The following is a 26,141-nucleotide window of genomic DNA, read 5'->3' on the forward strand; positions in this document are numbered from 1 at the left end:
GGAGACCTCTATTCCTCAGATAGGCTGATTATGCCTGTTGCCAAAAATTTGAGGCATGAGAGGACTACTGCACTTGAAACGTGGTGGAATTCCCAAGAGGGCTTGCAAAGCTGTTCTTTGGCTAGAATAGAGCAGTCTGCAGCCAAAGGCCCTGCCTTCCAGGTCATTGAGACCACATTAAAACAAAGCCAGACTCAGGTAAGTGACTTTACATACCTCCTTCTGAAGGTTCATATTTACAACAAAAGTACCAGGAGGCAATGGAAGAGGCAATATATTTTTGTAACATGGTCCTGTACATTAACTTATTTCAATTTATATTACAATAGTAACATTACAAACTAGCTCTTGAATGCATAGTTCTTTCTTCTGTGTATCATTAATTAAGCAAAGGTAGGCAATTGTTTAGATTTTATAATTTCTTCGTCTTGCAAATATGCCTAAGAAATATCAGCTCAACACTGTTCCTTTCAACAAATTTTCATAGTAGTGACAGGTAATTTTATAGTCTTAGTGATGTGGAAACAAGAAATGAATCTGTCCCCTACCTAACATCCAGTAACTATCACTATACCTTAACTGTATCAAATTGTGAGAATAAAAGGAGTAAACTTAACTCCTATCACTAATATCAGGAAATCCAGGTATGAGTAGATTTTGAAGGGAAAAATAGTCCCTCAGCATTGTTTTGCAGCATATTATTGCCTTTGAATAACCCCTAGGATGCACAGCCCCATGACTTGCAGAGTCACCTGGTAAATGCATGCAGCAGAGAAATTAGGAAGTAAATAAGGAGGCATATGTGCATTTCAGATGATGGATTCAGTGTCTGGCAAGTTAGGACCCTGTACATTGACACACATGGCATAAAATTATTATGTCTCATGTATAGAGATCCAAAAGATATAGTAGAAATGCATTTATTTGAAGTGTAAAATCCCAATAAAGTTAAAAATATACTTTTGTGGCATTGCTAGAAGCTTGTCTAATTAATATGCTTCCTGGCACAACTTACTAGTTTTGAAAATGAAGTTGATAGTTAACAGAACTGTGTATGTGTCTTACTTCTCCACTGAGATATTTCACTGCATAATGTCAGAACTGTTGTTTAAAGCTGTCACTACTTAATACATTTACATAAATGTTTTGCTTTTTGAGAAACCTCATGAGCACAGATAAAACTTCCTGAGTGTGTCAAAAGAATTTATTTTTCTATTGTAGTCCACAGTGTTTTAGTGTAATGCAAACAGTGTAATACAGTTGAAAATACAAGTCCACACATAAGAAGTCACAACTTCAGCTCACTTGAAATAAGACTTCTTTGAAGTAAAAAGTTAAAAAAAAAAAACATTTCTGGAGTCTTGCTTTAAGTTACCATGTAGTAGCAACATGTTATAGATCTTTAGAAACACAAAACTTTGCTCCTCTATCTTAATATTAACTCCATAAATTACAGTTTTAATCAGGTAAGAATAGTGGGCCCATGATATTATGTATTTGGCTAATTAATTCCTATCCTTAAGTTCATTTGAATTTTTTATGAAGAATATGCAAACTAAAGTTGCAGTGTAACTAGTATAACTATTATTTTCAGTCAACACACTGGAATTACTGGTTAAGATGTAAAAAAAAGAAACTTGCTATGACACAGATTTATCAGAGGACTTATGAAGAGGTTCCTGAAAAAAACCCCAAACTCACCATCCACTTTCTAACTCACTTAGGTCTTATTTGTATTTTTGGACTCTTTCCCCTTAGTAAAGATGTGTCCATGTAATAATGACTTGGCACATGGACTTGATGAAAGGCAGAGATTTTTAGCAACGGTTCCTAGTCACATGTGGTCAGACAGAACTACAGAAATTTAAAATACAATGGAACTTTCAATTTTACCAGGTATCACAAACGATTCCAATGTTTGATTTTAACAGAAAGCAACTTTGAATCATACATTGCAGAAGGAGTATCAAATCTCAGCAATTTTATCACAAGAAAAATTGTTTGAGAAAGTATCATCTACTGGTTGCATAAGTCTTCTCATTTTGTTAAATCTCTATTTGTTAATATCAAGAAAAAAAATCAAGCACTTGCCCTTGAGTTTCTATTTGTATAGTTATGCCAACAACAATAACATCAAGTCATTTAAATAATGAATGACATAAAATAGCATGTAAAAATGCTTGCTGTTATCTAGTAGGCAGGAAATCAATACAAAACATATCTAAAGTATCTGATTTTGTTTCTGTGGCATTTCTGGCTACTAAATATTAATTCAACACCTGCATACTCCCTTTCTTTTCCATAGAAAAGCATGATGATTATTATCACAGACTGTTCCATAGAGAAATAATTAGGCTTGCATTAAGGAGATGGTCTTATTAAAGGCTCACAGTGACCTTGTTCTGAATTTCAGAGTTACAGCATCATTAATAGTGTTGTTAGCATCATCTATGAATTTGTATTAAGTTCTGAAAACTGTCTTATGAATCCAATCCATATAAATTCTAGAGCATCATAGCTTTGACCACTATTACCCAAAAGCCATATTCTCTGTTGCTCTGTAGTGTGTACAATTTCTAGTTACCCAAATGTTTTCAGCAACTGAAAGACGATGATGATGATGATGTACAAGCAACAAATTTGTTTCAACTTTTCTCCTGGTAAATTTTAACCAATATATCTCGCAAAGCTGGTAGCATAAGAAAGAGCAAGGCTAATAGCAGATTTTGAATATGAAATTTAAATTACATGCTGATTTTTGTAAACACCCTCTCTACTGTAATCATTCAGAATTATTTGGGAGAGAAACAAAAGACATGACACTGCACTATCAGATACTGTTCTCAGCAAGCAATTTTGGCAAAACAGGAACTGACTAAATCACTGTTGAAACATTCAACAGAGACTACTAATTGTTTTCACAAATCAGGATAATTAAGTAAGCATGTACTATCTTACTTGATGATGCCCATCCCCATCAGCTGATCATATCAGCTGTGCACTATTAGGTCTTGTCCAATTAAGACCTTACCTGACTGCAGCAGGGAATTTTGCTGTTGACTCAGCCCAAAGATATATATGAAAACTAGGTACAGCTATACCAGAGGACTTGAGGACTTGGGGACTTGGCACCACAGAAAGTAATTTATTTATCTGTTATAATAAAGTATGACAAAAAATTGCAGCTTTGGTTCCTCCATGAGTGTAATCATTGAAAGTATAACAAAGAGAACAATGACTAAATTCTGCTGATTTCTTATCTGAATGGCATATTGAGAGGAAAGAAATACATCTTTGAGACACTAAAAATCTGTCTGGTAGAAAGATGCACCCAGAACAAGTAAGATGAGGAAATGGGCTGCAGGAAGCAGAATTTCAAGGACAGTATAAATAAATTAATGCCTTTAGATAAAAAGTCACCAAAGTCAAGTACAACAGCACCAAACTGCTGAATTATATGTGATTTATCAGTTGCTATCTTTGGTTTGTACCTGTTGAACAGAAAATAAAAGATAAAGATAGTTAAATCATGGATGTGAAGGTTTTTAAAGTCTGAATCAATATCAGGACACTTACACCTTAATTCTCAAGAGTCATAAGGAAAAAAATCCTTACCTTGTCACACCTCCAATGTTCTGAAAAACTGGAGCCACTAAGAATGAATTCTTTCCATGATGAAGGGATGAATAAATCTATTAGTCATACCTACCTATGAAGTAGTCAAACATGATCTCTATTATACCTTATTTTTATTGAATCAAATCTGCTACAGAAACATTTTTCAATTATCTGTGGCCTCCTGCCATACAAATACTGCAATGTTCACAGAGAAATTGCCTAAAGAATTCAGTGTTGGCACAGAAAGACAAGTTCTCCAGCTGCTCCACTGGGCAACAATGTTTTCCAATACAATATCAAATCTCCAGCATCAAGAAGTGTTTCTCTTAGCAAATTACAAAAAGTAGATTTTAAAATCTTCACATCTTACTTTAAACCCATATGAATTATAGTTGTGGACAGGCAGTGTCTTCTATACAAGGACAAAAAAAAAAAGCCTGGAAAAAGAAACTCAAACTGTTTCACTCCATCTCCTCTGGCTGTGCAACAAAAGCTCTTTAAGTACAGTTCAGTTCTCAAGATCTGGAGATAAAAGTTATGCTTGAAAATCATTTGTCTTGCAAATTACTTTTGAAAACCACAGGGCTGCTCTGTGTTTCCTGTGCCCACCCGCTATTGGTGAGGTACTGACTATGCTCTGACTAGAGTGTCCCTGTTTTATTGCAGCCAACTCAAACTATTTTGCTTAGTAAGAAAGGAAATGCTCTTAGCTTAGGCTCCTAACACAAAGTTGTCTAAGGCAAACCCACAGTTTTGTCATGGATAGTTCACAGGTGCTCTGGCTGACAAGGGGCAGGGTGGATTTGTAGTACTGGGACACCAGTTAAAATTAGTTTATCCACTGTGTGCAGTGCTATGTAATCACAAAGCTGCTCCCCTCTGTCCTTGAGGTAGAACAAAGCCAGTGCTGGTTTAACTGAGTGCTGTGCTGCACGATGAAGCAACTCAGGAGCTGCTTCAGCCACCTGTGCAGCCCCAGTGAGCAGTTCTGGGGATATCCCCACTGGTTCATCCTGTGCAAGACACTGCTATTGCTCAGAACAGCTAAGCATCACACACGCACAGATTAATCCAGACTGGATGGGGCCCTGAGCAGCCTGGTGTAGGGGAAGGTGTGCCTGCCCATGGTGGGGGATTGGACCTAGATGGTTTTAAGGCTCCTCCCAACCCAACCCGACCTATGCTACTACTAAGAGAAATGTTTCAGGCTTTAACAGCCTATGCAATGATAGCTACAGATTACTTTGTCTCAAACTGTTACCTCACTTTGACTTGCTTATGCTAAAGCACTTCTTTACCTTTTCTGTCCCTAGGGTTTAAGGCTGCCCTACAGGTTTTGGGGTTCAAAGCTGATAGGTCTAATGCTATCATGTGTATTTATTTCAGGTTACAGTAGGCATTAGGCTGTTAGACTGAAACTATTAAATTTATTTTGCGTTCTGCAGTAGAACAGGGGATTGTGTCCATAGAGACTTCACAGGTAATTTAAAGCAAAAAAAAAAAAAAAAAAATCCCTCAAACTTTGAAACAATTTTTTGATATTATGCCCTTTCATGGTCTCCTCCTTCACTGACTAAGACCTTTATTTCCTGTAATTAAGTAAGCTCACTTTCATGGATAGACATTTAAAGTTGTAAAGGGCTCCCAACATAAGAGCTAATGCTGAATAGCTGTTCTTCAGTAGATTTTCCTCATGTAAAACTTCTAAATTATTACAGAGGGTGCAAGCAAGACTATAATATAAAAATGGGAAACATAAGCCTGAAAATAATATTTTTATGGAGCTGTATTCTAGAATAATATTCAAGCCACATCTCTCAAGTTCCTCCATTTCCTTTGCTTTTCTTTAAAGTCTGATACCTATTTCTCCTCAGAATGCAACAGCTTTGGAGGACCCTCTTTTAGATCTAAATCCAGCTGAGATTTGCCTAACAGAGTTAACACAGATGGGTACATGCTGCAAACTGACAGCAAATAAGAAAAAAATATCATTTGTTTTGCTATAGATTAACACTATGAGACAACTGGTGAAAAAGCACGTACAACTAGTGGTTTTTGCTTAATAATCTAGTAAAGGCATATTTCTAGGAACACTTGTGCTTTACCTATGTTTTCACATGAATAGTGACTTAAGAACAAATTTCATTTGTTTTAAAAAATCAAAATTCCACCTTTCCAGCACGTATTTTTGGTAACCAGGTTAAATACTGCAAACAATTCCTGAACCTTAACGGAGTATTTTGACCTCATTTCTATTTAAATAAAACAAGACTGTTTTATACTGTAATTGGAACACAAAAAACACCCAAACCAATTAAATAGTGTGACATTCTACTATTACCTGTTTTAAACAGAGCAAAGATGAAAGGGTATTTTTTATTTTCTTGTTTGGATTTCAGTTTAAAATATCACACATAATTCCACTGCCTCGTATATCCATAATTCCACTACCTCTCTCCCCTGTATTGAGATTCTTTATACAATATTACTAGAAAGGTAACGAAAACATATTTTTCCTTCACAGTTTCACAACCAATGCCACACGTCTCTGTAACATGCCAGTCTCTGTATGTCTCCTCTAGTTTCTCAGATTTCTTCTTTATTCTGATCTCTTTATTTCCTCCAGAAGCAATCTCCTCACCTGCAGAAGTGCTAAAGGGACCATCTATTTCATCTTTTCCCATGGATTTCTTCTTTCATGCATTCTAGTATGTACTTTAAATTCTCAGGTAGGCTTGGAGGCTCATTCTGGAAACATTCCTGTACTCTGTGAAAGCACCCCTTCACTTTAAGTTACAGTGGCACATAAACACTTGCAGAATCACATTTTATCCCAGCAGTCCTTTCCTGTCCTTAGCTCATCTCTATGCCCAACAATCTACTGATGAACATATTTAAAACCCCATTTTCTTTCCCCGAGGCTCAAACACTTATCCAATCAATTCATGTTCTGATTGTAGTATCTTCAAACTGGTAACATTTACAACCTCTCCTTGACAGAATCAACATCTTAGCTGATTTTAGGTCTGAGCTTGTGATGAATTGCAATTGGGTACAATTTTCCTAAAGCCCTGCAAGCCCCTCTAACTTAAGACTTTTCGATAGTGCTGTTCAGGCTAGTTTTACTTTTTATTATGCAACACATCAGCATCTATGGTAATATCTGAATAATCACATATCTACTCCAATAATAGATCGAAGTTGAAGAGATTAATTATTAGACCTATTATTAATCTTAAGATAAACATACTTAGCACGTCTAGAAAAAGATGCCTATGATATTAAATCACTAGCTGAACACGATATCTTAATTAATGTATTATTAACAGATTATATTTGGTATTTACTTGATAAAATATATTTAATCAGTATTATTGTTTATGAGAGAACTTTTTTGCTGCCTAAGCTTTTTGCATGGACCTATATACTCTTGTATGATGACTGATATCTAACCTTTTCCAACATTCTTTGATAGTTGCCCTGTTGAGGTTCAGCCTTGCCCTCCCCTGATGCACCCCTCAGCTGTGCCTCCTGAGAGCTGAACTGCTCTGGAACAGCGTGTGGGCACTGTGCACTCATGTGGCGTCTGCAGGGCTTGCTGCAGCTTAATACCTGGCTCTAAGAAAAACCAAGCAGAGGGAAAATGAGCATCAGTATCTGGGCTACCTCCTGAACCATTCTAAAGTGGAAATCTTTAATCCTGAATACCATTACTTAAAAAATGTAACACATCACAGACAACAATTTAATTCCGTGGCAACAAGGACAAACTTTGCCTCTCCGCCATGGGCAAAGCACCTGCTCAAGTCACCCAAGTCAGAACACAGGGGCTGGCAGTTCACTCAGAACTGATGGAACTGTTCATCCACCTTCTGCATTTTAGAAAATTCTGATTTTTGTTTGTTTTCTTGAGATAAACTTCCCAGCAGTTAAATATGGACTGTGTATTTTAATTCCTTTTTTAGTTGCACTTCCAATTTCTATGAAAACTTAAAAAAATTAAAGTCTGTATTTTTATGGTACACTAACTGAACATAGAAGCAAAAATACAATAATGTTATAAAACCTGGTCACCAACTGATTCATTTAAACACGTCCATTTTATTTCTCTTTATTTCAGTGAGCATATGACACTAGGAAAAATACTTGTCTTCTCAACTGTTTGAATACATTTCCACTCCATTGCTTCTGAAGACCACCATTGGTTTATAGTCTGTATATTTACATTAAATTCATGTTGGTCTGTGGAACAACTTGAGTTTTCAACCAATAAAGTGTAGAATAAATCATATTTGCATAATTCTTTAATGATTTGATAATTTTTTTAGACTGGGAACCAGTGCAGAAATAAAAAATCATTATCAGATCTCAATATTCTGTTACTGTTTGTAAGTCCTTTTAGATGCTGAGGACATCTTAAAGTCATCTATGAAAGTGCATAAATTCAAATTCGGTTGCATGCAGGGCTGGATACACTTCCTGCAATTCTTCAGATTTTATGTCCAAATGAAGTTCTTTCCAACCCTCTCAAAAGGCATCAGTCAACACAGACAGCTTCCATCAAAACGTGGGATTGTTAGAATGATGGAAAATCTAAATGTAAGGGACAGAAAAGCCCCAAGGTGGGACGAAAGACAAAGGAATTGAGCAAACACAACAAGTGAAAGCGTGCGCTACTGTCATGGTTTGACATGTCAAACCACAACAACTACCAGCATCAATTCCTACTCTGCACCCACAAATGCCAATGATGAGAGGCTGCCCAGGGCTGTTTTCTCTCACTTGCTGTAGAAGTCAAACACTGTAAATAACAAATGCCTCTTCCTCCATTGCTTAGGTTTTTTTAACTAATGCCACATGATATGGAATATCCCTTTGGTTAATTTGGGTCAGCTGTCCAGTCGTATCCTGTGCCAGGAGAATGTGGCAGGGACAGAGCTGATGCTGTGCCACATCCCGGTGTGTCACCATCACCTTCGATGCAAAGCTGTGAGGAAAATGAGCTCCGTGTCAGCCTGACCCAACACTGGCTGGAGAATCAGCACTGACCATGGCCTGGGAAGGAAACAGGAGCCCAGGAAACATTTGCTTAAAAGCCATCCTCCAGGCAGCCTCACAGAATGATTCTGCTGTGCAACCAGGTTGGTGCTCATTACTGACAGAACACCAGCGGCTAAAGGGAATCCCATCACTCCCTTGTTCCTGTTATATGTAATGAATGTAATTCACGCCAGTATAATATGATATGTGTAATATTTGATATTGTTGAAAGCACACACGCCAGCACTGGGAGTTACCCCCACATATTCGAAAAAATGAGGTTTCTGACAAAACCTCATTTGCAAATTAATACATGTGGCTCGCTTCTCGAGGTGATACAGGGATGCCAGGGCGCTGATCATCAACGGCAACAGCCATCGATTGGGATCTATTCTAGATTGGGATCGACTCTAGATTGGGATCGACTCTAGATTGGGATTTACTCTAGATTGGGATCGACTCTAGACTGGAATTGCTGGGATCATCTGGCTGATACATCTGAAAGCCCTGTTCCCCTAACTCCATCAAGAAGATTCATCACCACCGGACCCCGAATTGTTCTACCCCAACACAGAGAAAAGAGACTTTATGAATATGTGGGACTTCGAATGGGAAGAAAAGACGGATTGCCGAAATCCCGGCCTCGGGCAGAATATTGCCTATAAAACCTGCTTGTCCCAGGAGGGCGGTGTGGGCACAGCGGGACCCTCTGCCCGCTCCGTGACGCGCCCAGCGCCGGGCCCGGGCTCGGCACTGCCCTTTTCCTTGCGGCAGACTCGGACAGAATTCGATCTTTAACAAAATTTATATTTTTTCATTCTTAATTTGGCTGGACCAATTTTTATCTGGAACATTACTGAGGCGCTTCCACAACGTGCTTTGTTGTTGCCATCACTAATTACTTTTACTGTCCCGATCGCCGCCACCGCAGCCCCCCACGGGGCGCGCCGCAGGCGGCGGCTGAGGCAACGTCGAGAGGGAGGGGCCGCCCCGGCCCGTGACGTCACGGCGCAACTGCCCTCGCTCTACGCGCCGCCCGGAACCGTCCGCCCGGGCAGCAGAGCCGCTGGGAGAAAGGTTCCGGGCAGCTTGGGTTCCGGGCTGCCCGCTGCGGCGCGGCCCGCGATGATCCCGGTGCCGGTGGTGGTGACCGTGCTGGGCGGCTGGTGCGCCGTGTACCTGGCGGACACGCTGCTCAAGGTGAGGGCCGAGGGCGCGGGGCCGGACGGGGCCGGGAGGAGGCAGCGACAGCTCCGTCCCCCCTCCGCGCCGGGCCCAGGGCCTCGCTGCCGAGCCCGGGCTGGCGGAGCGGCCGCGCCCGACCGGGCCCCTCTGAAGAGATCCCGGCCGGGCCCTCTGAGGCGATCCCGGCCGGGCCCCTCTGAGGCGATCCCGCGGGCCCTGAGGCGATCCCGGCCGGGCCCCTCTGAGGCGATCCCGGCCGGGCCCCTCTGAAGCGATCCCGCGGGCCCTGAGGCGATCCCGGCCGGGCCCCTCTGCGGCGATCCCGCGGGCCCTGAGGGGATCCCGGCCGGGCTCCTCTGAGGCGATCCCGGCCGGGCCCCTCTGAGGCGATCCGGCCGCTCCCGGCCGGGCTGCCCCTGCTCCGCTCCCGCCCCGCGCTGGCTCCGAGCGGCTCCGGGAGAGCGCCCGGGAGCCGCTCTGTGCCAAAGGACCCGTGGCGTTTTAACGCGCTGTCTGGAGTTTGTTATTATTGTATTAACAAAACCTAAAATACACCCTCGTAAGTTTGCGGTGTAGAGTATGTGCCTTGTAATGGCGATTTTCCTAAAAGATGTAAAAAGCAATGCGTATTTATTTCTTTTGAGTATCTTTAGTTTTACTGGAAAAAAATTAATGTTTTTCAAATTTCAGAACTCGATACAAATACTTTTTTAAAGCAATAAACTTTGATCCTCAGAGAGTATTAGGAGACTCATCCTTTTCCTCCTGATAGGGAAAGTTTTAAAAAGAAAATACACCAGGACATCCTTTGTTACATATGGGATGCATCTGTGCATTGCTGAAGTTTCATTAAGTGGTGTGGCATTGTTTTGGGGTTTTTTACACATTCAGAGATGTGATTTCTAAGGCATGATCGAAATTTGAAAGAACGCGTACAAAGTAGGCTATGTGCTGGTTAAATATGAGGGAAGATGAAATGAGAGGTTTGATGTGTATTTCTTAATTTTACAGTCCAGGAGCTGCATCTGTTTCTGCCAAGGCACATAAGGTTTAGTGATATGAAAGTACAAAATGTGCATTTTGTTACTCCTGTGAAATATAGGAAGAAATACAAGAAAATTCAGATGCTTAGAAAACTTGGAAAAGTGTCTCCCCCTGCAGCTATTTGGAGAGCAAATGTAGCTCTGTTAATGATGAAAGCTGATAATTGCAAAATACAGCCTGTACATCATGACAATAACAATTAGGGTTGTTTACCTGAAGACTTCTTAAATTTTCTTGCTGCAAGTCTGTGTTAAGTGTTAAAAAAAAAAAAAATACAGCATTGTTTTGAAACACATGAGAAGATTGGCCAGGTACCAGGAGAAGGTGCTCTGGCTGCAGTGAGACACAGCAGGAAGGTCAGCCAGGAGGCTGCTTCTCTGGCAGCAGCTTTGTGTCTGCTGAGGGCTCTTGGGCTGTGAAGTGAGAACTGTTGTGCCATAATGCTGAGACCATTTGCATCTCTGAGATTCTGAAGATCTCTTTCTGCATTGGACTGTAAAATCATTTATTAGACCATAAAATCAGTAAAATTACTTTTGTAAATAAGGAGAGTCACCGCAATTTCTTGCAGCAGCAAGGGAGGGAAAAAAATCCCCTACATTGGAGCCTACTTAATGCCTGATTTATGTTGGAAAAGAAGGGGCAATGCCTAGAATTCTATAGCAAGTGTGAGAATCCAGGAGTTAAATTTTAATTATGATTTTTTTAACCAGAAGTTGACCAAGGTTATTAATCCTCAGGAATTATGTGGGAGCTATTGAGCCGCAGTGAACTTGCAGGTAGATCTCCTGTTGTACATCTCAGTCATAGGTTTCACTGTGATTACCACAGTTGAAATACAATTTGGATTAAATAACCAGATTTATATCATTAGGAAGCCGAGATTGCTTGTACTGTAAATCTCCACCACAGTCACAACCCAAGGCTGCTAGCTACCATAGCAAAATTTTACTGTTTAATTAATTGTACTGTTTAAATCTCAAATCACTTTCAGTGTAATTACGCCAAGAGGATGTACAGAGAATTGAGTGAAAAACAATGTGGGAGCACATTTCCATGTGTGATCCTGTTGATATTTTTGGCAAGAGAAGGATGTGTGCTGTAACTTGCAGTTAATGTTTATTCTGTAAATCTGTTCAATGTGCAATGTTTTTTGCTCAGTTTGTTCCCTTACTGGTATTGTTCAGATTTTAAATATTCTATTTTGGCAGTCTGACTCCTAGACTACTATACAGAAAGTATAACTGTTTATAAATTTATTTTTGCACACATAAATTCAATTGTTATAATAGTGCTTGAAATAAAAGATACATTTGTGTCAGAAAGCTAAAGCTGTGCCAAATCAAGCTGGATTTTAAATGTTAAGTCCCTCTTTTTGCTCCTCATTGTATCACTGCCACCAATATTTTCACTGAAGCTTGGATTCTGTAAGAGGGAATCACTCAGACCCCTAAGTTCCTTCTCCCTCCATCCTAAGTCATCACATTTCATTCTGCCTGAAGGATCAGGAAGGAGTGACATGTAGGAGGTTGTCCCTCCTTCTGGTGTGAGAAGTAAAGGATCCATTAGACACATTCAGTCAAGGTTGGCTCTCAGCTTTTAAGGTCAGGAAGCTGAAATGATTCAGAGCTCTTGAAGAGATTCTGCCAGCAAAGAAGAATGTTGACTCCTGCAGGCTGGCTGCTGTGGAGCTCCTGGAGTGCTTAGCAGGTGTCCAACATTTTAAAGGCTGCATAGATAAATAGGTGCTGCTTTCATAGCAAAACTAATCTAACAAAGAGCTCTTAGATCTCAGAGAAGCAGGGCCAAGGCCTGTGTGAAAGCAGCTTGAAATGAAGCATACCAGGGCATGACGGTGTGTGTTTCATGTGGGGATCCCACTAGGATCAGGACAGAAGGAGCAAAACTCTGCAAAAAGCTTTTTAATATGTTTTGCAAAAGTTTGCAGTCATTCAGTGATCGTGAATAACATTTACACAAATTGTGAGGAAAATACAAAAGGAAAAATTTTGGTACCTTTCTTTTCCACATTTGATGGCTCTATAGTCAGTGATTCCATATTCCTCATGGAAAACTTCATACTTATTTATTTCTTGCTAGGACAGTGGGGCTGTGATGTTGTTGGAATGAATTGAAAGGCATGAATTTGTGGCATTTCTAGGGAAAAAAGTGGGGTTTGCATGTGATAAAAGGAACACTTTTTCAAGTGTCAAATCAATGTATCTGATTAACTTTATTAGAATAATGCATTAGGGTGGTTTTGAGTTTTTTTTGACCGTGTGAATGAATAGGACTTTTTTTTTAATTCACAAATGACAGTTTCTCATATCAGGGGTTCTTAATGATACATGTATTTTTGTTCTGAATTATTGGGTAGATTATGTGAGGAGGTCTTTTTCTTTGTTTCCTTGGCTTATATATCACTAATTGTGTACAAGTCTAATCATCTTTGTGATCTCTTCTGTTAAAATTAGCAAAAGCTGGTATGATTGAACTTAATAGTGCCATAGGGAGTGAGTGGTATTGATGGGAGTGCATTACAGTGAAAATTTCTGTTGGTGCCCTCAGCTGACAACAAAAATGTGGTTGAAATCAGTAGGATGAAGAAGAAGGAAATTACACAGAAATATATAGGCAGAAAGGATAAATGGTGTAAGAGGTGATGCATGAACAATGGCTTAAGTAAATGGGTCTTGCAGCTGAGGAAATTTGTTATTTGAAATAAACTTTTAGTGTTTAAGATTTAATTAATTTGACAAAATGATAAAGGCTGTTAATACAATTGTGCAGTGTGAGATCCTCAACCCCCCCCCCCGCCCACCACTGTGGTACAGGGCAGAAGGAATGCAAGGAATTGGCAAGTTCTAAATTTGTTCAAAGACCAAGGACAACAGCCAGAAACTTGTGGAGTTCTTGTCAGGGAGGAGAAGGGAGCCTGTTGTGAACTACACATTCTGGATATCTTCAGCAGGTGTTGCTGCTTGTGGGGAACCTTGGGAACAGTGCTTCAGTTCAGACAGCTCCAAAGACTTGTCTGGATTGTGGGAGACACTCCTGCCTTGGGAACTGCCCAGTGTCAGAATGCTCAAAGCTCATCTGTGCTTTTCCTGAGCTCTCAGTTCCTCCAAGAAAAGTATTCCTTCATCTGGGTTTCTGACACAAGCTTCCATGAAGCAGGTGACTAAAGCCTATTGAAAATGCAGGCACCAGAAAGTAAAGAAATTAGAAATTGCAAAAACCATGTCTGTTGGTCTATAATTCAAGATAATGCTGTAGGTAAGTATTCATAGGTCACATTTATAGGTCACATTTCTCATCAAGAGAAGTCTTTGGAACTACTGGAAGTATCTTGAAATGCTGGGAAGTTGCCATACTGAAACTGCTATTGCAATACAGGTTGATATATTTAAATTCCTTGTGGTTTTCTGTTAGTCTGATCAGATATTCCCGATCCTCTTTAGGCATAGTATTTGTGTTTGAAAAATAGACTTTGTTTTTATCCTTACTAGCAGGTATCTGCAATACTGAGCCATATCTCATCTGTATTAGAAAGTTTTTTTCAGCTGGAGACAAAAGAAGCATTTTTCATTATTGTACTTTTTAAAATGTTTATTGGAATATAATTGCATGTTGAAAGAATGCCATCAACAGTCTCTAGCCTTCTAACCAGAAAGTAGAACTACTGAAAGTGATTTAACACCAGGAAAGATGATGCAAGACCTTGTTTGTCAAATAACTCTGGACACCAAATCTCTTTTATGAACCCTCAGTTGTTGGAAATAACATCTAAACAGTGACATAACTTTTTCACATTACTTGTCACACATACCTATATGTCAAAATGTAAATAATGTGTAGGACATCTACTTGAAATTCTGCGCCTGTTTTTATATAAACAGATCACATTTGCTGCTCAGTCACATTACAAAATCTTCCTAGAATGTTTTGGTCAAACTGGTTTTCTGTTGTGTGCAGTCCTCCAACTCTCTGAAGGCGTCGTACGAGGAGTGGCTGCTGACATACGGCTTGAGCGTCTCTCCCTTTCACCTGCGCTGGCAAACGGCTCTCTTCAACCGCCAGTTCTACAACTGGGGGAGATGGAAACCCAAATTCCTCTACTTGTGGTATAAATTCAGCATCCTTTTTCTTCTGTCTGAGTCAGCTATTGAACCACATTGGTGCCTTTTAACTGGGCAGTGGGTGTATTTTAATAGGCTAATGATAAAACCAATTGGAATGGTTGCTCTAAATGTACTGTGCCAGTACAATTCCTCTGCTAAAAAATTCGTAAGTGTAATACAGGTTGCATATTGAGATTCTATAAAACTAGAAATCCTTAAACTATTTTTACCTGTGGTTTGAAGTATGCATAGTTGTGAAGAGTACAGCTATTACATGCAATACTGCATGCAGAAGTAGGTCTGAGAGCAGCTGCTGAGATCCTAGATCATTCCCAATTCTGTAGACTGAGCTCTACCAACCACTCAAGTTTACAAAGTATTCAGAGCCAGCTGTGTACCTGTAGTTTATCATTGCCCAGACATTCAGCAATGATACCTGCTCAGGTACCTTGCTTACCTTCTGTCTTTTATCTGCCTGCACTTTTCCATGCAAACATTGTACAGTGATGGGAATGGGTAGATAAGTAGGGTGGTCTAGTATGGGTGCACCTGGACTGGTTTAGAAAACTTGTTCAGTTGCCTTCCTACCATTACTTTGTATCTGCTCTGAAAATATAAAATGAGTGAGGTTTGAATTTTGTTTCATTTCCTGTATTGCTACCTTCAATGAGATAGTAATAAAAGAGATGTACTTCAAATTGGTTTCTCTAGTATGTAATGATTTTGTAATAATCAGTCTGAAATAGCTCTGTATCAATTACAATTTTTAATGTGTATAATTTATTACAGTATAATGTTTCCACTAGTCTCTTTAATTAACATTACAAGTACATGTTGCTTAAAATAAATCTACTAATTCCCAGTGAGCTCCATTAAGGCTGATAAGAGAACAGTTGAGCTGTTATGAGAGGAAGAAGGACTGGTAGTGAGGTGTATGTACTGGATTTGCATCCCACAAGTTTTTTTTTAGTTAGAAGAAAGTTAGCACATTCTTCAGCTATAGGACAGTGTAAAATAAGAATAGTAATATTAATGCTGAATAAAATTTTGTCACTAGGTGGAGTGACAATAAATTATTTTCAACATTGATTTTAAGGAAAAATTGTTGAGAAGAGCAATGTAGCCTAAGAAATTTGTGTTAATGTGGTCTTGCAGCTGTACATTTTAGTTGTTCTTTACAAAAGATTCAGTCTCATTTATTGTTCTTTAAAAAAGGTTCAGTCTCATTTATTGTTCATTAGCTCATTTTATTTTTTGTAAGAAAGATGCAAAATGAACTGCCCCATGATTTGATCCAGGTCTCTAAATATGTGATGCTGTGGTGAAACATGGCAAATTATACATTGTTAGTTATGTTTCTGTAGTCTTCTGAATTCATAGATTCATAGCTGCAAGCAAGTTACACGTATTAGGTAACTGAATAAAAGTATTTGAAAATTGATCGAGATATGGTTTGGATGTAAAACATTTATTAAACAAGGAGAATATAAGTTATTCGTGTTATTACTGTATATTATTGTTATTCGTTTCCTTTAGCATTTTTGTACTGGATTGTTGGTAAATTGTGGTAGCATCAGGTAAGTTTTGCCCTGTGGTTTGTGTAAAAACTTCTGCTGTAAAGCAGAGATTTACATAGCCAGAGATAATACCCTTTTTCTCTTGTGGCTCTGCATTGTTGAACTATTTGCTTCTCTGTGTAGGTTCAGTGTAGGAATGGTGTTTGGAATAGTTGCCATGTTTGGCTCTGTTATTCTGCTTGGAAAGACCCTGCTGCAGACACTGACCCAGATGCTCACCGAGGCTCCGAAAGCCCAAAATGATCGAATGCTGCAAGTCGTGGTGGGTGTTCCCTCCTCAGGTCTTTGCTTGAGAACTGTGTACACATCTAAAGCAGCGTCTTAATGGGGTATGGGGTGCTAAAATATTCTATGCACGAATAACCCAACTCCTGATGTTATCTACATGAAAATGTGCTGATTCTTTCCAGCCTTAAAAATCGGAGAGTGAGTATAGAAAAAGGGCAAATGAAGGCAAACATGTGGAAGAGTTTATTTTAAAAATTCTCAGGAGTGGGACTTGGATAATCATTCTGAAAAGCCCTAAATTACAGTACTAAGAATATAATTATAGTACTAAGCATATAAAAGTGAGTTAAGAACTTGTTGCCTGTAAGCTTTGCAGTAGGTTCTGGTGACCTTAAAGTTTGCAGATCTCATACATAATTGACAAGAGGAGACAAGTTCTGTTTCTTTTAATACAATACAAAACAGCAGTGGAAAAGGAAAGAAGGACAAAAACTTTTGTGTGATAGTAGAAGCAAAGAATTGTTAGTGAGGAGTATTTTTTGATTCTTCAAGGACTTATGACTTAATTTACTATGTGAAATTTCAAGTGCTGTTTCTGGCAGTATCAAAGTCCAATGAGATATTTAATTGTTCTATGCATTTCTGGTGCTGGACAATATATTTTATAGTTTTAGAATGGAATGTATTTCACAAGATAGGAGAGATTTCAAATACTGTCTTTTTAATCTCTTCACATGGCAGTAATGGAAGAACTGACATTGCCTTGCAAGTTTTAACCTGGAAGGATTCCTAGTCACCTTTTTTATACCAAGAGTGCAATGTGGCCAAAATGTATGGTCATTTTCCAGAAATTCAGAAAGTTTTATGGGATTGCTCTGCCTTCTGCTGTGTGGCTTAGAGCAGAGGTGCCCAGCCTTGTTACTCCATTTGAGTACTCAGCTATTCAAGTGACTAGATGTTGAGAATTGTGTGCAGACAAAAAAACCTTCCTGTAAGCACTAAACTGACTGCATGCAGCTAGACTGGCATGAGCACAGGAAGCCTGATTTAGCATGTGCCATAAACTCAGTACCTTTGGATGGCTGGGTCGGTTTCCCACAAGCAGAGTGAATATGCAGAGTTCAGTGTGTGTTGGAAAAAGCAGGCAGTGAGACCTGAGGGAGAACTGCTGTCACTGCCATTGCTGTCCCCTGTCCAAGGCCTGCTCCTCAGATACCTTTGGGGGCAGACAGGAGTGGGCAGTCTGTGCATCTGGGAGGGCATGAGCTGAACATGAGACAAAAAATTTTGTAGTTTACATTCCAGCAGGATCTGTCATAACCTTTCTGAAGTTCCTTTACGTCTTCATTTTCTGAGGTCATTGTATGGATCCATCCACTTTTGTGACACCAGAGTAAAGTGGTCATTGACAATATATTGCTTTTGAAGAAAATGACACAGACACAACCAGAGTAAAGATGAGCCTTTGGAATTAATCTGGTGTGAACTGGAACAACAAAAGTAGAAAAGTAGGATAATGTTCACAATTTCAATGTGGACTTGTTTCCTCAGTGGCTGCCTGCTGGCAATATCACTGCATTCAAACCAAGGATTGACTGGCACTGAAAACAGTTTAATAGAAAGGGATAAAGTAATGTCATGTGTGGGGATAAGGTTACTTCTCCTAAGTTCAGTTGTGGTTCTCTTACTTTCTTACCTCATTATTTCATTTCACAGTTGTATAATTCTGCCTTTAGCAAGTTTCAGTATTCTTTTTAAGGGGAATATGCTAGTGTAAATTGACACCAAAAAGAGACTTATGTGGTTCCAAAGAGGTGAAGAATGAATTAGGAGGACCTTCTCGTTTAAATTATTTACTTGTATTTGGCTGCCTGGAAGAGAGCAAATTAGTTGTTAAAATACCCAACAAAACTCCACTTTTTCTTTGTAAACTTAATTTTAGCCTGTGGCATAAAGCTGTTTAACCTTTACCCTCTCGGTGTGGAGAGACGGAGAAACAGCTGTACTTATATTTTATTAAGATTTTTGTATGCTTCCTCTTATGTTCAGTTATCTACTTGATTAAAAATACCTATCTATAGGTAGCTGGGCTGTTTCTCTTCAGCTGCCCCCACTTGTGTTGGTTGCCTACTGACAAAAGTAGGAAAGAGGCAGATTAGTTACAAGGAAAGGATCTTCTTTTACTAAAGGCATTTCCAGAAGGCCATAAAATACAAGACAGCATGCTTTTTTAACAAAATACTGCTATTGGTTTCAGAACCCTTCATGAGAAGTAATGTTTTAGGTGAATCTTAAAATAGCTTCTTTAACATAAAGTCTGAGAGCATCTGGTGCTGTGTTCTAAAGGCTGTAGTCATGGTAGAATTGAGATGGCAGCTCTTGCTGTTGCCATCTGTCCTCCCGCTGCAGAGGCAATGCCACTGAAGTGATGCATTAGTGCCACCAGCTGATGCTGCAATGCAAGCAGTGAACTTTAAGAAATGAAGTCTGGCTGTCTTTCATACTGTGAGGTACCACAGCTGAATCAATTGAGGTAAATTCCTTGGTCACCATCACACTGGACAGAATTTGTGAGGTGATTAACATTAATGAATCCTTTTGAAGGATTTAACTTAGCTAGATTGTCTCAATTAACTCTTGTAGAGGTCTGCTGCTTGGGTAGGTAAATGCATATAAGTGAAGAATGTGCAGGACAGAACAAAGGTAGGATCCAACCTAGCTGGATGTGCAGCCTTTTGTCTTCCATGATGCTGGGTTTTATAGAGTTCTGTAGACAGGCCAGGGGTTTTTGCCCACAGCATCTCTTTTGTGAGGCTGGGTTGCAATTCAGGTTGTGTTCACATCAGTTGTTAGTGAGCATCCTGGAGTGCAGCCTGCCTTGAGTAGAAAAAGCTGTGGATGTGACAGGAGAAATGTCCCAGAGCAATCCCACTGCAGCCCAGCAGCTGAGGGGGTGGAACCGAGCAGGATGAAGGTCCATCAGAGGGAAGGAGGAAACAGTTCCTCATGCTTTGACTAGTGACCACTTTGAAGCCTGTCTGGAAGCAGCTGGTGTCTTGTGACAAGCACAGAGAAGGACCTGGGAGTAATGAGAATCCACAGCAACAGGAAGACTATGAGGGGCCTGCATATTATGTCATAGGCAAATTAAAATAGTATACTCATTTCAAGGTGGTTTTTTTTTAAGGTTAAATTGCCATGTGTAGACTACCAAAACCTGAAGAACAGATGAATTTTTTTTTGACCCTGTAAACTGGGATGATTTTATGATTTGTATAGGAAGAGAGAAGGAAGAGACTGACTGTTCAGCTGTCAACTAATATTTTAACTTTTCATGTTCATACTCTTTAAAGAGCCATACAGTTTTTATTATTTTCTTCTGAAAGGTGAATCTTTTCTATAGCTACATGACTGGCTGCATGCTCACAGTGCCAAGCCTGTTTCATTTGAATGGAAGTCTGTGTACATTTTTACAAACTTCTTGAGCTTAATATAGAATAGGACACATTTGATCAGAGCTGTGGGGAATATATAGGGTAGGGAGAGGGCTTTTGTGCCTGGAGAGGTATTTAATGTTCCACAAAAGACTATATATTTAATATATTTTAAAATACACTGAATACGTTGATAAAAGAGGTGCAATCTGATCATGCTGCATGAGAACAGCCCCTGAATGATTTGTCTTTGTACCTCTTGTTTTCCTCCAATGTTTTGTTTTGTTGTCATGCCCACATCAACAGGTGCCTGGTGTCAATTTGCCCATCAGCCAGCTGACCTATTTCTTCTCTGCAATCCTCATCAGCGGTGTGATACACGAAGTCGGCCATGGGGTGGCAGCGATTCGGTAATTTCTGTTTTGCTTTTCTGCTACTCTGACAGCAAAGCCAAATATTCCAGAGCAGTTACCTAGCTGTGAATGATGTTAGCACAGCTTTGTCTTATGTAGAGTCTGTTTAGTCTGTAATTCATATCTTCCTTAGATTTGAAGTTTGGGAGGGTGTACAAATTAGAGACAGAGTTTTAATACAGTGTCATTTATACAGATTATGAGGAAAGGACTTCCAATTTGCAAATATAACATCAGGTTTAAAACAGTCCTTTTAAAGTGGCCCTGTTTTTTACCTTTTAAAGTGGCCCTGTTTTTTCCACAGCAATTTCATTTAATTTCTGTGCTTGTGACACTTGAGCTCATGTGCTATTGCACAGTAATACTTTAAAATAGATTTTTAATTGATTTGTTTAAACATAGCTTGTGAATATAGTATGAACAGGTTGAAGCAATAACTTGGTCAAATGTGATTTGCCCCTGTTAACCTTTGTGATTTATTAGCTTTGATCAAAAATTATATTTTTTAATGTCCTTAACTATGATGATTACTTCACAAAAATTATTTTACAGTTTAGTTATTACTTTTGGATGCCACTTTAGCATAAGAAGGTTAAGCAGTGATTACTGGGACTGATGATCAGGTGTCCTCCACATTTCTTCTGGGCCGCATTATTATCCCTTCTTTGAGCATAAAGCCCTAAGTTCTTTCTCTGATTTTCCTGAGTGTAGGGAGTCATGACTGCATTTTAACCCATATAATACCTTTCTTGTAACCACAAAGGTTCTCACTCAAAGGGGTGGTTTGAGAACCTCTGTGTTTCATATGCTCTGATTGTCTTTCAGCTGTCTTCCCTCAAATATTCACAGGGAATTTTCTGTGGAGGATGAACCTTTTGTTTATCCCATCATAGGAAGAAGAAACAAAATTTTCTTTCTACTGCATGTTGCTGGCAGACTGCAGAGAAACTAGGCATTAATACAGAGCTCTTTTTAAGCAGAAAGGAAGAATAATTCTTGTGTCTTAATGGTGTGATATCTTATTTCAAGGTCTACAGCAAAGGCTTTGAATATTCAATTTCAGGTTATATTTTTGTAAAAAAAAAAAAAATTCCAGCTTTTTTCAGAGGAGAAATTGGTTGGTCCAATGTATTTTGGCAGCCAACATTGCTGCTGCTGTTTTCTGCATGGCTTTTTTATTCTCCTTCTGGCATATGCTGAGTCTGTAGTGTGCTGTTACTGTAAGTTCTCAGGGTTTCAACTTCACTAAAAAGCTGTGCTGTGGGCAAATTTTATTATTCTGGGAAGTCACTTAACCTTCCTGAAATCTAATACACTTATGCCAACTTCAGTACTAGAAAGCATTAGCTACAAACTATAAGAGCTTAAATATTTGAGCCTTAGCTTAGTCAAGGCTCATACCAAGCAAGTCTTTTTCTTCCTCCCTGTGTATCTTCTACCCTTCATGAAATCCTGAACAGGCATTAAACTGCCTATTATTAATTGGTAACATGGGATGAGTTAGCTCCACAGTATTAGTGTGAGACTTAACTATGAATTATTGTGTATAATTCCTTGTTTTCTTTTGGTGTATATACACATTAAATAGATAAATGTAAATAAGGAAAAGGTCAGACCCAGTATATTGTCTCAGTAAAGATATGGGATTAGCTGATCTGTGCCTGGTTTGTCTTGGAACATGATTTTCCCATGCCTCTCTTAAGTCCCTTCTACAGTTTCTAGTTTCAAAAAACCTTAATGTGTTTTTTCCAAAAAATTCAATTTAAAAGTAATTGCAAACCCTTGGAAAAAAAAATATCTGTATAATAGTGTCAGCTACTAATATATTGAATAATGGAGTGTTAAGGTTTGGACGGGCATTAGCATTTGTTCATTTAACCTCTTGACTTGTTTTCATTTTTTCAGATGACATTTCCTCATTTTTTCTTAGTTTACAATGTACTCTAAAGTCCATTTAGGAGAAACAGATTTAAAAATTCCAGAACTATAGAAGTATTTCTTTAAAAGGAAAGCAATTGATTCTTGGTAATATTTTTACATAGATGAGTTTGAAACTGCTTCCTATGGGCTGCCATTGTTTTACTTAAAAGAACAATTACCCCAAATGTTGAAATACATGATAATATGGAAGTTAGGTAGTTTTTTAAAAAGTATTTTATGTATTACTGTTACCAGGGGACAGAAAAGAAGTTGAACTTACCCTTTATATTTTTACCAAAGTTAAAAAAGTATACTGCTTAGAAGTGGCAACTACTGCAGAAAACATCCTTTGGTTTAATTATCTTTCAGTTATACTGATAGTACAAAAAATAAATTAGTTTTATAATTAAAATTTAGTCATTCTTGTTGTCAAAAGCTGTGTGCTATTTAGAATCTCTCAGTTTTTCTTTTGTTTGTTTGCAGTTACTCCGCTTCACTTTTCTTTTCTTCTTTTTAAGAGAACAAGTACGATTTAATGGATTTGGAATTTTTATCTTCATTATCTATCCTGGAGCATTTGTTGACCTCTTCACAACTCACTTGCAGTTGATATCTCCTGTTCAGCAGTTAAGGATATTTTGTGCAGGTAATAGTTCATGGATTTTTATTAAATCTTTGCTTAGTGCTGTTACTTATTCCAAGGCATCGTTGTGAATCTTTCATTTGAGTATTTAAGGTTTAGAATAAGTAAGTACCAAAGCTTCTCTTTACCTAATGGTGATCCTTCTGTTCTGAACCTGTGTTGGCATCTCAGGGAATCATTTGATCATTACTGTCCTTATTGAGCTGCTTTCTGGGCTGGAGATGTCCATTTCTAAGATCTTAAATGAGCACAAATTTCTTGTCTTGAAAAACTTTATTATATTCTAGATCCAATTCAGAGTAGTAATAGTTGTGCATAAGAAATTCCAGTTGTGTAGTTGGGGAAAAACTGTGGTTTCTGGTGTTCCTCTCATTAGAAAGAGCTCTTGCACTGGGTGCAGAAGTTCCTCTGTCTTTTTTGTTTGTTTGTTGTTTGGGATGTTTCTGCATATTTTATAGTCTAAATAGCAAAACCTTGGAGCACACAAGCTGGGAAATACTGAGCCAGAATGGTCCTATGAGAAAAACTACTTCCCATCAACATCCTTGAACAATTCACTACTGTTTTCTGCAATAGGAACAATCTATTTTTCAATAGTATTGTGAGAGATTTTCACTGACCTCTGAGTTTTGTTATTGTACAGGTCACTGTGTTTTGATGTTTCCATCAGGAGGAAATAAAGGTTAAAACACAAACATCCAAAGAGAACCGTTGCTTTTGGCTCTAGATAACTTCCAGATGTTTTTGAATTGATGTTTGTTGAAGTCTCTGGCTACTGGGAGGTAGAGTCTGGTTGTGAAAAGTCAAGCTGAGACTGTGTTGCTCTGCCTGAACCACTTGTATTATTATTTCCAGAGACAAAGGTGGCTCCCAAAGAACTAAAATAGAGATAGAAGTTATCATCTTGGGTCAGTTCTTGATACTGGTGTTTTTTCTGTTGCAGGCTAGCAGCCAGCCTGTTGTAATGTTTAGTTATTAACATTGTTTCCTGAATGTTGTATCTAAAACATCATATAAAGGGTGGACATAGAGAAGCCTTTAGCATGCATGTTTTCAAGCTTTCATAAATCAAGTAAATAATTAGAAATGTTAGGTAATTAAATATATCTGTATTCCAGATACCTGAATCAACAAAAATAATTCACATAATGATAAAATGCAATATTCAGTAAACAACCAATTTCTTATATTTGTCAGAGCAGTTGAATTAGCTTATTCCTGGTGTTCAGAAATTTAAATTTAGGGAGACTTGCTCATATTTTGTATAGTAGCTAAGTAACAGAGCTAGAATAAAGGCCAATACCAAATATTCTTTATGTAGTCCAGCTATATTCTGGAGATTAAAAAATATATTTTTGTACAGCAGATGGCATCATATGTTCAAGAATAGGAAATTAGTGTTCTTGTAAGACTTGTGATATTTATAGCATAATTCCATACCTTCTAGATAGATGAAAAGGGATTCTGTGCAGCATCTTCTTGTAATTAGTTCATATATTTGTGTCACTTTCTGAGATAATTTTTAATAAATTTCACCTTGTCTTTAACAGGAGTTAAATGCTTTTGATTTTCTTTTTTAAATTAATTAGTAGTTAATACATTATTTTAAGGTGTTTTAGGGTTGTGTAAAGTGTCTCTTCTTAAATGTAAGAAATTAGGTGTCCAAGGATGAGGCTGTTTTAGCAAGAAGGTAGACTGAGCAGTGTGCCTCTGCATGTATTCTGATTTGGAGTATGTTTATTTTTCTGTGGATTACGTGGCATGAGTCTGAAACCTTTCTATTTTAGACTTCTTGCTGTATTCCACACAGCAAATGGTGTCAATTTTGGTAGCAAGGCCCATTTTTCCTAGCTGTTTGAAAGTATTCCATGTCACTCTCTAGCAGTACCATCACCTCTTTTTTATTATTATTATTATTTTAAGGGTTGGGGTTTTTTTTTCAGTTGACTCTGTGTAGCAGCCACACTATTGAAAAGAATTTTGTTTCCATTTTACATTTTTGTCTTTTGTTAAGGTGTTAAGCTGAAAAAATATTTTTAAGATAAAAAAGTTAAAACAATACAGTTAAAATATTTGCTCACTACTTCTGGATTTGTTGCAAATAAATGTGTGTATGTGAGATAAGGAGAACTGATTACAAAAACATTTCCTCTATCTGAGTGCCTTTCCATGAGATACAATTAAAACTATAGAAAAAAATTACTTTAAGAAGCATGTGCCAGTGGAAATGGCAACTTACTTCAAGAACTCCAAAAATGTCTCTCATTTCTGCAGCATTAAAAGTGTGAAAGAAGGTGAGGTGAGATGCGGAGATAGACAGGGGAGATAAGTCTGCCATATGCTATGATTTCTGTGTTATATACACTGCAAAAAATATAGGTTTAATATATTTGTAAATATATTTAATGGAATTCCTGTGCTGTATCTGCACTGTAAGTATAGAATTTAATCAAACTCCTCACAACAGGATGAAGCACTGTAAGAAAGAAATAAAGACTCTTCAACACTGAAAGGTTTTCCTGCATTGTTCGTACAAAACTGTTTGTCTGAGATCACAAACTAATGAGAAATTGTGGAACTGAGGAATTGTGTAGAGCTGAATATGGAAAAAGCCACAAAACTTTGATGCTGAGCACCAGCTGTGTCTTATGATAGTGGCTCATTGCTTCTGGAGAACCACATACTATAAAGATGGTAATTGCAAATAAGTTCCCCAAAACAATGTGTCAGCAAGTCCTGACTGTACAATTCAGTTTCTTGATGGGGTTTCAGGTCCATATTTTCTTGTAGAAGAAGCTTTTTTTCAAATAATTTTCTAAATTAATTTGGCATATATACATGTCATAATTTTAATTGAAATAATGCAGTTTATCATCACAAATACTGAATTGCAAGTCAATATCAGACATCTTACTCTC

At 38.4% G+C, this 26,141-nt stretch overlaps 1 protein-coding gene across 5 annotated transcripts in view; it reads left to right on the forward strand.

Annotated features, from left to right (window-relative positions):
* Positions 1-9,698: 9,698 nt before the first annotated feature.
* Positions 9,699-26,141, forward strand: part of MBTPS2 (membrane bound transcription factor peptidase, site 2) — a 40,465-nt gene continuing 24,022 nt past the window's right edge. For 3 of the 5 annotated variants that reach the window (XM_021552920.4, XM_085559710.1, XM_085559707.1), the window contains exons 1-5: positions 9,699-9,858; positions 14,863-15,011; positions 16,709-16,847; positions 20,554-20,657; positions 23,099-23,226. In XM_021552920.4, coding sequence (XP_021408595.1) covers positions 9,784-9,858; positions 14,863-15,011; positions 16,709-16,847; positions 20,554-20,657; positions 23,099-23,226 — 595 coding nt within the window. In that variant the 5' untranslated portion in view covers positions 9,699-9,783. Of the gene's footprint in view, positions 9,859-10,279; positions 14,164-14,862; positions 15,012-16,708; positions 16,848-20,553; positions 20,658-23,098; positions 23,227-26,141 lie in introns of those variants that run through there. The other 2 variants (XM_085559701.1, XM_085559719.1) reach the window with 2 other exon arrangements.

The sequence above is a fragment of the Lonchura striata genome, chromosome 1, assembly GCF_050655825.1.
Source record: "Lonchura striata isolate lonStrDom1 chromosome 1, ASM5065582v1, whole genome shotgun sequence".
Classification (NCBI taxonomy): Eukaryota; Metazoa; Chordata; class Aves; order Passeriformes; family Estrildidae; genus Lonchura; species Lonchura striata.